The sequence below is a fragment of the Taudactylus pleione genome, unplaced genomic scaffold (assembly GCF_031769625.1).
Source record: "Taudactylus pleione unplaced genomic scaffold, aTauple2 ptg000026l, whole genome shotgun sequence".
Classification (NCBI taxonomy): Eukaryota; Metazoa; Chordata; class Amphibia; order Anura; family Myobatrachidae; genus Taudactylus; species Taudactylus pleione.
In genome coordinates, this window is record NW_028284428.1 from 23,290,001 (window position 1) to 23,302,442 (window position 12,442).

At 44.9% G+C, this 12,442-nt stretch overlaps 2 protein-coding genes across 4 annotated transcripts in view; both read right to left on the reverse strand.

Annotated features, from left to right (window-relative positions):
- Positions 1-11,776, reverse strand: part of ZBED1 (zinc finger BED-type containing 1) — a 20,679-nt gene extending 8,903 nt beyond the window's left edge. The window contains exon 1 of the mRNA XM_088451653.1: positions 11,693-11,776. The gene's annotated coding sequence lies outside the window, so the exon portion shown is untranslated. The remainder of the gene's footprint in view (positions 1-11,692) is intronic.
- Positions 1-12,119, reverse strand: part of DHRSX (dehydrogenase/reductase X-linked) — a 412,879-nt gene extending 400,760 nt beyond the window's left edge. For 2 of the 3 annotated variants that reach the window (XM_088451655.1, XM_088451654.1), the window contains exon 1: positions 11,996-12,119. In XM_088451655.1, coding sequence (XP_088307781.1) covers positions 11,996-12,119 — 124 coding nt within the window. Of the gene's footprint in view, positions 1-11,692; positions 11,779-11,995 lie in introns of those variants that run through there. The other variant, XM_088451656.1, reaches the window with a different exon arrangement.
- Positions 12,120-12,442: the final 323 nt, after the last annotated feature.

Sequence of the window (12,442 nt, forward strand, 5' to 3'; positions counted from 1 at the left end):
AGGAGAATAAAAAAAAAGAGATTTTCCGATTCCTCTCCTGTAGCCTCCGGCGGAAGCTGACACTGAATGCATGCCAGGGATATAACCCACAGGGACAGCAGCTACCTCAACCGCTGTCCCTGTGAATCCCACTTGGTACATAGCAGGGATATTTTCGTTAAAAGTGGTCACAGATTAAGCTCAATTAGTACAACTGCAACTGAAGTAAAAATGTGCGAGTTTATAGAGACTTGTATTTAGCTACAATTTATTTATTACCAGTTATTTATATAGCGCACACATATTCCGCAGCGCTTTACAGAGAAAATGTGTCCATTCACATCTGTCCCTGCCCCAGTGGAGCTTACACTCTATATTCCCTATCACATGCACACACACATACACACTAGGGTAAATTTTGTTGGGAGCCAATTAACCTACCAGTATATTTTTGGAGTGGGGGAGGAAACCGGAGTACCCGGAGGAAACCCAAGCAAGCACAGGGAGAGCATACAAACGTCACACAGTTAGGACCGTAGCGGGAAATGAACCCACAACCACAGTGCTGTGAGGCAGTAATGTTAACCATTACACTGTCTGTGCTGCCTGACAAATCATCATGGCACATTGTTATAAATATAAACATTGTGCAGACATTTTGGTACATTTAAGTCTTTGAATAACTCAAGAGCAATAAGTCACATTTTGACTATACTATCCATTATTTTAATCACTGACAAAACGTCCGTATTATAAAGAAAGCCAATTATAGAGCCGATTATCAATGCCCAATAAACTCCACAACAAGCTTTACATTTACAGAAAAAAAGGAGCAACAAAATGTAATTCAATTTTATTCTATTCTGCCCAGTTTTTAATCTTATGATTTTTTTTTTACAAATGTCTCAAATATATTTAGTCTATAAAAGTTCAGTACGACTATAGATTTAACAAGATGTTAAGGTGCCTACACATTTAGCGATATTTTAAACGATTTGCCCAAATCCGACGCATCGTGACGACAAATCGTGTAAAATATGCCCAAATCGCGAGTGTCTACTCACGATCACAATGTGCGTCCCCGTTGGTCGTACATCGCATCTTCAGATCTGCCGTACTGTAGGGCAGATTTGCCAATCTAGGACACGATGCACTGGAAAGAGCACGATAGATCGTTTGTCACATTGGACACTTTTTACACCAAATCGTGTGCAGGACTGCAGGGAACTGCCGGGGGGGAGTTCAAGGGAAATCGTACACAATGTCAGATCGTGAGCACATCGCCAAGTGTGTAGGCACCTTTATTAGTTATGCAGAGAGGTCTTCAGGTTGTAGGTTGTGTTATGAGTGAGCAGCAAACAGGATGGGTTGTGTTTGTGACAGGTCCTGGTCTAATGAACTGTACTCCCATAGTGTTTCCCACACTCCAATAGTCCAAACTTTTTGCTTATATTTGTTAACAACATATTTACTTCTAACTGGGGAATTAAGATATCCGAAATGTATTTTGTGTTTTAAACAAATATGTAATTTCTATTTTATTTTTTTGCACCACAATTTAGTGGCAGATAGCCATTATTCCTTTATCAGCTTCAAGTATTCCTGCTTGGCCTTCAGCTTTATCATCCAATGTCAGTGACAATCAAGGAAAAGGTTAGTGTGCTATATAGTCAGGTTCTGATATACTATTGAGTATTAAATTGATTAAACAGAAAGATAAACAAAAATAGAGACTGTTAAAAACTTGCAGTTCAGCTATGACCAATTCTGAATTAAATGATTCAAAAGTTTAATAAGAATTGCACTGGGATATCATAATATAAATATTTTGCAACAGATAACCATAATCTCAGCGCCAACTTTGCCTACGTCCCTTTTAGACCAGATAAAAAGGTCAAACAAAGAAAGCTACTTTTGATAGCACAGTGCACCCCCCTCCCCCCAATAGACAATGACTAAAGCTGGGTACACACCTAAAGCTGGGTACACAATGACAGATACATTGGCCAATCAATTGATCGGCCAATATATCTGCTGCCTGTCGGCCAGTGTGTACCCGCGACATGTCTGAACGACGTCGTTCGCAGACATAACGCATTGGCTGGACAGATATGTCTGCAGCCCGCCCGTACACATGCAGCGGCAGCCCCGGGAAGGGGGACGGTCACGCCCCCGACCCGCCCCCCGGGTCAGCGGGACCCGTCCCCTCCTACACACTAAACACAGAATTTAAAGACAGTGTCAATACAGCAGCTAGCAAACAATCACATACAATGCATATGTAAAATAATTACAATCGGCTCTAAATCACTACAGCAACGCAAATGAATGGTAGGATATAGAGCACCGTACACCTTAACCAAAGGAGAGGTATACAGGGGGATTGACCCAGACCCTGCTGAGACAACAGCTACAGGGCGCCCTTGAGTGTGGACCGTGAGCGTCCCACATGTGGAGGGTAGGTGTAGTAACCCAGACGCACAAAACCCTTCGTAGGGACTGCGTCTGGGTCGGGAGAGGGGCTGCCGGGGGAGCGCCTACCTCCCCATAGCTGCATTAACCAACCGGGTATGCTGGCCTCATGGCAGCAGATATGCGTCTGCTGTCGATCCCCAGCGTCAGACGATAGGGCCCCGGCTGGTGTAGTAAGGATGCGGACAATCCCTGGTCCTTACAGCAGCGGTTTCTGGTGCGTCTCTGACACCAGAAGCAAGGACTGCAGCGCGCGATTTCCCATAATCGCGGAATCGCCTTACCTGACATCTCCGAGCATCCGGTAGAGTCCAGGTTGCAGCATCGCTGCTAGCTAAGCTCAGCCAGGACCCGCCAAAATGACCAGCACAATTACTGATGTTGCGGCCCAACGGAGGTAGATGGAGTCACAGTACGTGTGTCTTAATAAGCTTTTTACTGCTAACTCAAAATAAAATAAAACATAAAATAAAAGCTTAGGACTGCCTAAGCAGTCCCCTGTTACAAAGGTGCGTCTGTATCCTGCCGCACCAAACGAAAAACTGAAGTCTTATGGCTAGGGGCGGGGTATATATGGAGGAGGACCCAGGGCATTCTGGGAGCCAAAGCTTTAACTGTTTGGTGCCTGGTCTTCCAACCATAATATCACCCATGGTATCCCTGTGGATCCCTATGGACCCCGACGATCTTTTTAGTGTGTACCCAGCATAACAGATATATCTGCAGATGATGGTTGTTCATACACACTGAACCACCATCATTTGGCCGTGGGTCCTGCTGGTCAGGGGTCGTGTCGCGCCTCCCTCTCCGCAAGTGTGCAGCAAGTGTGCAGATATAACAGCAATCAACTGTGCAGCACAGGCGACGAGAAATGTCTGTGAACGTCGTTCACAGACATATTGCTGGTAAACACTGGCCAACGAACACAAGATATATTGGCCGATCAATTGATTGGTCAAGGTATCTGCCAGTGTATACCCAGCATAACTAAAGATTTGCAATAGCTTGCAACGCAGCAACTCGTAGCAGAGTATTACAATCCATCCATTCGTTTTTATTAGGGCTATATAAAAGAGGACTGGTCCAAGTGCTCCAGCAATGTGAGTTGTGGTGCAATCCAGTTTCGCAACTTAAAAAAACAGGAGTGCAGGTTACAAGTGAGTTATTGTCCAAAAGTGGACATCCACTTTAGATCATAACTGAGCTTCTAAAGCTGGGTATACATGACATAATGTGTACCCAGCACGACATCGCCAGCGATGGGACCTTGCATGGGGCAAGTGCATACACGCTTGCCGATGACGGGTCCGACAGTGGGCAGCTACATGCCAAGCTGCATTCTGCAGCATGGCATCATTAGCGACATCCCTTGAGTCCTGCAGCAGGGCCAACGGGCGATGTCACTCGCAACCCATGGAAAAGCGCATATAATGGGTACACACTAAACTATATACCACGGGATTGGACGACATATCGTCTTATGTGTGCCTGGTTTAAGATATTTTATTAGATCAAAAGTAATGTGCTCAATACTAAATAATTACTGAATATGGGTATTTCATACTATTTGCACCTATGAATAATACACAAAGTAACAGAACAGGAACATTCATTTTACTAAACAAACAATACTACAGTTAAGGTGCATATCCACTAGCAGATAAGGGAATGACAGTACGTTTACAACATTGTAATCGTACGTCGTTCCTCTTCCCCTGCAGTGCCTACACTGATCGATATGTCATTCAGTGTAGGCACCCTCTCATCCCTGAACATGGTCAATCTGTCGTTATCGGCATAATGACCAGCATGTTCAGGCGATGATAGATGTCAAAAACGACCAGCGGGAGCACGCATCGCTGGTCGTTTCCGACATTTTCATGCCCGATTAGTGAACGATATTGTTATCATTCAATCGTTCATTTTAATCGGTTAGTGGATACCCGCCTTAAAAGTTTGGTGCTGAACAATCAAAATATAATATTAGTGTTTCTGGTCTCAATACTTATTTTCCCTGAGCTTTTATCACATGCACATTTTAAAAAAAAAAAAAGTGTTTTTCAGAGTTAATCAAATCACTCAAACAAAAAATCATATAATGGAATTTCAGAATATATGAATGGTACATTAGATTGCACAGAGAATGTGATTCACCATGGGTGATACGGCATATATCTTTATCCTCCCAATTTTAGTTGCGACAGTGCTGATTTGAGGGCTCTGGGCCTGATTCACACCCGCTCTCGAGTGCTGAGCGCTCGCAAGCGGGTCGATGTTGCCCAAGTGCGCATGCGCAAGACCCGAATAACGACGGCCAAGCCATCGTTATGGGTCTCGCACCAAAGGGGGCGTGCTGTCGATGGTGATTGACAGCACGCCCCCTTTGGTGGGCGTGCCAGGGCGTGGCTGCCCAGACGGAGGCGTTCCCATGGGAATGCCTACCGTCTGGGGCCGGCCCCACTGACATCACTAGTCTTTCAGAGCGCTCGCTCTGAATCAGGGCGGCATTTTTTTCTATATGCCGGCCTCCTGGCCGCTCGCTAAGCTGTGGGTGACCATCCACAGCTTTTGCAAGCTGCTAGGTGATGGTCGCGACCATCGGGCTTGCAACGAGACCCTTGTGGTAGGGTCTCGTCCATCGCAAGCCCCAGTGGACTTCCTGCTCTAATAGAGCAGAGAGTCCACCTACTGACATCACTAGTGATGTCGGTAGGGCCGCCCACAAACGGCAGGCATTCCCTCGGGATCGCCTCAGTTTGTCCAGCCAGCCCCCCCCTGGCCGCCTCCAAAATGGGGCGAGCTGTCAATCACAATCGACAGCCTCCCCATTTTAATGAGAGACCCATAGCCACGGAGCGCCCGCCGCTGGGCGGGTCTCGCACATGCGCACGCTGGAGGCGGCGCATGTGCAGGGGGTAAACATCGACCGGTCTGAATCAGCCCCAAAGTCCTCCTCTTGCTATTTTACAACATATACAGAATGAAATGCTTGCCATATCAGCTAAAAACTCCACTAGCAAGACAGCAGGATAGAGTCTACATAAAGCACAGCAGAAGCAATTGCAAATCTCAAATTAGCGTTCTTGGATATAACACTCAGAGGTCCAAATGCAATAGCCTCCAGGATGTGTGAAGTGTCAATATTTAAATTTTTTTTGTTTTTAAACCAGGTCGGTTTTGCTGTTCAATAACGGCAGCTTTAAATCTTGCAGGTAAATCGATGAAACATCATCGCTTTGGCAACCCAGTATCCTGTTACATTTGGACTGATATGTTGACAGTTACAATGCAACAAAAAAAAGGATTTGCAAACATATGCAGTACATGTATTAGAGTTCATCTATGACATATTAGACCAGTCTAGTTTGCTGTGTGTATACAGAAGATAAACAAAGACTTAATATAGGTACTTCTTTTGCATCTAATTTGAAAAAAAAAAAAAAATACTGTTGTTTGGAAAACAAGTTTGCTCGTATTTTTGCAAACAGTGGAAAACAACAGTTGTATGAATGAGAACAATATATCGAATTGTGAAAGACTGCTAGTGCCAAAATTAATCATCATCCAACACAGCCAAGAAAAACATTACAGGTAATTAGGGGGGCGATTCAATTGTTTATAGCTCCTGTCTAAAGAGACCGGGAGCTATTCAATTGTTTACGCAACCAGCTCCACTCTGGTCGCAATAGCTGCATTCTCACCCCCTAATGCGTGGGATTAGCAGCATTAAACAGCTCCTCCATGTTAAGTGCCGGGCGCACTGCAGTTAAGGCACGCCCAGCCTCAAAGCATTACTTTACGTGGATATCTACTCGCACTCAATGTCTCGTTCCACATCTAGTAACATGAGCTTGTGCTGAACTCTCCCACCATGACTCGCACGGTAGGCTTGTGCCCCAGATGCCCACCACAATATGCACCCTACCCTCCCGTGAGGGCTGTCAAGAAATCCGGCACACATGGACATGTAAGAGAATAACTAAAACGGCGGTATAACACTAATCATACACTCCCTTTAAAAGGAGCATACACCACTAGCAGAATGGGCAAGCAAGGTCAATACCGACACTTGAAGATACTGAATATACAATCCACCAATTTAAATCTATAGAGGTACAATGTTCCCTCACACACTCAAAAAAAGTAGTAAAATAATAATACTTAAGCAGCCCCCCACAGTGGGGGCATGATGACCCTCATACCTAGCATTCATAACCCCAGGAGGTGCACACCAATCACACATAGGAGGGAGGACAGGGGGGCTTCCATTCCATGCTGCCGCCAGCCACCTGAACCACAGAAGCTGGAGTTGTAGGAGCCACACAGAATCAAACACACCCCTGCCGTCCATGGCGAATGAGAGATAAGCCAACCTGAGCCCGCGGAGAGGGGCACCACATTAGGATTACAATGAGGAGGTAGACATCATGGAGGTGGTCAGCCATTTTAAATTACTGATCCCCAAAAGTATCTGAAGACAACCTTAACAGATAAAACATCCTATTCTGCTAAAAGGAGATGTCTATGTCATATACTGAACTCAGCGTTACTAAAATCTGTGAACGTGATCTGGGGACACTACTGTGTGACATAATGTGATCTGGGGACACTACTGTGTGACATGCAAATTTTGGATATGCATGGCATAATGTGAACTAGGGGAAGGGAACTGCTGTGCGGCATAATATGAATTGGGGCACTACAGTGTGGTAAGTGAAGTTTGGGCACTATGTATGGCATAATGTTAATAAAGGGCACTACTGTGTGGCATGTGAAATTTCATAATGTGACTTCTGGGCATTAAATGACAGTACATATGATAATGCAATACATGAGCTTTATCAACATGCCCAAAATGTTACGCTTGAAAAGAAAAATTGTGCCATCCCCAGTGATCAGCACCCTGCCCAAAAAAATCTTAGAGCGAACGCCAGGCACTGCTTAGTTGCTCACACCTTCACAGAAAAAGCAAGTGTAGAGTCTATAGTTATCAGGGTATACATTCAGAATGCCTACGCCATACTCCAGATACCAGCATCCCGACCGCCGGCATGCAGAAAGTAAGTAGCAGGGTTATGGGGAGGCTAGGAACTAGGGTGGGGGGGGTGGGTTAGGCACTGTGGGGGGGGGGGGTTAAGTTTTGGGTGCGGGGAGGTTAGGTTCAGGCACCGAGGATTGAGGGTTAGGGTAAGGAGAGGGGTAGGGTTAGGATACCTACCGACAGGTGTCGGTACCCTAACCCTGTCTGGATGCCGGCATCAGGATTTTGACCAGCGGTATCCCGAGCGCCGGTATCCCGTACCCATCCCGTTATTGGATATAGTGCCCACGATCATTGTTATTTTTTGTTTATTTTTTGTTACCATAATTTTACATGAAGCTCAGTATCAAAACTACTGTGGTTCAGGGAAAGAGAAGGTGCCCTTTGTGAGATAAAGCTTCTATTAGCTAGTTCTATCATTGGCTGACAGAGCTAATTTCCTGTCCATTGCTGGACTTCAGCATACAATCGGAGCTTAGTGCAGAACAGGAAATAAAACCTAAATAATAATGCTGATTAGTAGAATATCCATCTCTTGGCAGAATAGATTGCTTTCGGATCAGTAAATACATTTAGCCAAGCTTTGCTTACGCGCCAACAGAACGTGTTCAGCCCTGTATTCAGGTCACCAAAAACATTGTCACTTACATCTATGCCTTTTGGATGAAAAAATATATAAAATGTGTTGGTGTGATAGGATATGAATTAATGTAATGTGCAATAGTGTAATTGTCATGCATTAGTTGATGAAAACTGACACAAATTGCTAAGGATAATTATGACAGAATAAATCCCTCTAAATTTTGGGGGTCATCAAAAGTAAGCATTGGATTTGGTTTTCTTCAAGGTCAAAAAACTAATGTATTGTTATTTTACCTCAATTAATTAGACCCCCACTTTGTCATATAACTTGAGCGAATTTAATTGCATTGCAAATTAAAATATGTACATAGTGTTCATGCTAAAACCAGTGCAGTTCCTCTTTCCTGTCTGAGGTATCGCTCTCTGCTCAGATGCTTCTAGCACACAAACTGCTGCATCTCAGCAGTTTGCTGCATCGCTGAGTGTGCTAGAAGCACCAGAGCAGAGAGCGACACCCCCAGGCAGCGTAGAAGAACTGCCTGGGTTGTGACAGGTGCAGGGTGCTAGAATGAAGACTATAGGCCCGATTCAATATGGATTGCAACTACAACAGCGTACGCAGATTGGCCGCTGGTGCGTACTGCGCATGTGTATACACCGCAGTGCGCATGTGCAGCGGCTGAACTGCAATCGCAATGCGATCACGCAGAACACAGGAACCCATCGAAGAGTGACAGGCTGTCAGTGTTTGGGGGTGGTGACAAGGGAGTGGTCGGAGAAACGCAGGCATGACTGTCCTCTTGAACACCGTTGCATGAATTAGCCATTGCGATGGCATATACAGCTTGAGTACTTACTGCGTGCAACGAGGTTAGCAATTTCTGACTAAGGTCAGACCTGCTGTAATTGGGCGTGAGGGGCCGATCTTACCGATGTATACTCAGGACTGCAAGGTATTACTGATGTGAGATAGCGATAGTGGGCGTCTCTATGCTGGCTGTGCAATGGTTTTGCTATTGCATTAATTAGCATATTTTTGCAGCAGACCTGCGTCCTGCATGCGTAATCGCAGCCGCGATCCATAATGAATCAGGCCCTATGTACATTACATGTAATTATTATTTTTAAAATCTCAGTTTATCTATATAAACTTTATGCATTTATCGTATACATGAGAATACCTAATATGAATATAACCACCATGAAAAATATACATATATATCAAGGGTAATTTTCAGGGATATCACATGGGGTTAAGAACGGTCACCTTTTTGTCAGAAAAGCCTACATAATTTAAAATCAGCTTCTATAGCTAATAAATAGTTTAGTGCCTTGGGACTTTACATCCTTGACAAGTGCTTTTACTAAAAATGACAATAAGAAAAAGCATTGTTTTATCAGGAATTATCATTTTCCATTACAGCTATTGAAACAAATTTAACAGTAGAATAACAGGAAAAAAACACTGGTTAGATCAGGTTTAAGCTGGCCATACACCTACACGACCAGCATAAGATCCGATTCATCATACGATTTCCCTCCGACTCCCCGAAGCTCCCTGGCAGTCCCGGCAGTATGTTTGTTGTTTTTCTTAGCACAGGATCTGTCGTAAGATCGATCCTGTGTCTCACAGGCTCATAAGGGAAACAGTCATTGAAATGACTTGAATTTCCGCACAACGGATCGCATGAACAAAATAAACGGCACGATCTGCACACGATACGATGGACAAGATGTGCTGCACATATGATCATAAGATCCGATTATAGGAGCTGTGGGAGCGCGCATCGGATCGTATCTTGCTAAAAAAATACACGATTTTCACAAGATCCATCTTATGACCCGTCGAAAATCGGGCAACCGGCCCGAAATCGTGCAATTGTATGGCCAGCATCAGGCAACCAGTAGGTACAAGCATGTCCCACAATATTGGAATTTGTAATTCGACAGCAGCTGTAGTGCCACATATACATATATAGATATTGATCTACAAAGCACATCATGTCATTCAAGGAATGCAGAAACATACACTGTAGTTCCATAACAGTATTTAGTAATGTGTCCTATTTGTATATTAGACCATTTACGAATTACTATTCCCTCAAGTGTCTTTAATAAGTACCCGATCAGTGTGATTACTGATATGATGCCTCCCAACTGACCAGATTAAAGTGGGGACAGTGCCAATTTGGGGGTTTTGTCCCTACGCCCCAGTTGGGCCAGCGGTTGGGAACTGTCCCATACACAAAAGCACTGAACAGCAAATGGAAATAGTTGGTGTCTATTTATAAAGATTTATACCAAGAGGTGAAGCTATTGATCAGTTATGTATTATATAATGTGTAAACAGCAAAAACAGATTGAGGGCTCCATTTAAGAACGAGCCATAATCCCATTAGCACTCACTAAAAAAGTTATGAATGCTGTTCAATATTTAACAAACAGCAGTAAGTTTAGCCTACCACTGTTTATTATGTTACCGCTTACGCCATATACAGATGGCGTTAGCAGTAGGGTCACCATTGCTGGCAATGGGGACCCTGCAAACATATTTATGGCTTCAGCGAAGCCTTCCAGGATTTTCTGAGTCCTGCTGGATGAAAAAGCAATGTACATTACACAGAAGCAATATGCTGCCAGCAACAATGCGGCGGACGCCACCAAGAAGGAACCGGGTCAGAGAGGTGAGTTATGTTAAATACTAGTGGCATATTACTGTGATACTAAATGCAATATGCTGCTGGCAATAGGCATTGTTATTAAATGAAGACCACTGCATTTAAGCCATCTGTGGGGGGCAAATACTGTACTTTACACTGTACAGAAGTAATTACACCAGGGAGCACCATAACTACTACAGACTGAATGATCTAGGAGCAAGCAGGGTACACAATATATGATGTGTGTACGCAGCGACGGAACGATATATCGCTTGTGCCGAACACACTACACAATCTGGTGTACGACTGCGCAATATATCGTTACATGTTGCATGTAGCAGCATGCTGTAGTTCATAGCATAGTCCCATCTGATGTGTAGAACAGCAAATGGGACGATGTGATAAACGACCACCGTGCACGCACAATCGGGCGTACACACTATACGAGCCACACAATCTAGAGTTCTGAACAATATATTTTATAATACATCTTATAATAGAGTGTACCCAGCTTAAGTCTGGCCATATATCGTGATGTTACCTAAAGTCACACTCCCAGGACCCAGCCTGAGGGGTTATGATGTCCTTGGTGCACAAGTGAGTGTCACTAGGGGTTAGAATAGGGGGCGCGCACGGGCACGCGCCTCCATGCGGGGAAAGGGAGGGGCCATGTCACGGAGCCGGGGGCGCGCACTGCTATATTTCGGCCGGGTCGCTCTCGCTGCTGCTGTAAGTTATCCGGTAGAGAACACAGCTTCATGGTCTCGCCGGCCTCAGCGACAATTATTTCCTCATCCCGCGGCCGTCCTGAAACGACTGGTGTCCTACGGAAGGGTCAAGGACGTAACTCATCCTTGTCCTATCGCCTGTTTCCGCCGTAGCCCCCTATCACGGCGTGTGCCCCGTGCAGAGCCTGTTATATCGCGGATGTGTAGTAGCACAGACGCGGCATACCGACCTGCTCTCATCAGCGGGGAGCTCTCCTGCGCTCACACGGTGCCCGCTGCTGCTGACAGCTGTATGTCGCAGGCGATTGGACACAAGAACACCAGAACAGGATCAGCGAGACATCGCGATATGACAGCGGTCTAATATCCCGACAGGCACCGCACACACGCTGCAAGTGATAGCTACGTCACGATATGCGACATTTCTGTGTTATACTATGAGCTTTCTGTGATATAGATACTATAGCACGTATAATATAATGCATTGCATAGGGAGGAGAGCGCACACGCCCCGGCTCCCCGCCCTCTCTGACCTGGTACGGTGAAGGAGCGGTCGAGCAGCTGGTGGAAGATCACTCTCACTGCGATATAGTAAATCCTGAGAGTCTGTAACATGGCGCTCCATAGCCACCGCATGCTTGCTGAGGAAACACTCATACAACACTCGTGCTGGGTCTGGGGATTGTCACGCCCACGGCGGGGTGATGTGCTCTAGTTCCTGTCCTGACAGTGCGACGACTGAGGTGTCAGGATCACTGCTGTCATTTGTTCTCTGTGGTTTGGTTTTCTCATGGTTAACATTATTTATTGTAAAACTTATTGGGTAAATATAAGGTCTTATGTATAGTCACACGGTATTCTATAGGAGAAAATATAGGGTCTTATGTATAGTCACACAGTATTCTATAGGAGAAAATATAGGGTCTTATGTATAGTCACACAGTATTCTATAGGAGAAAATACAGGGTCTTATGTATAGT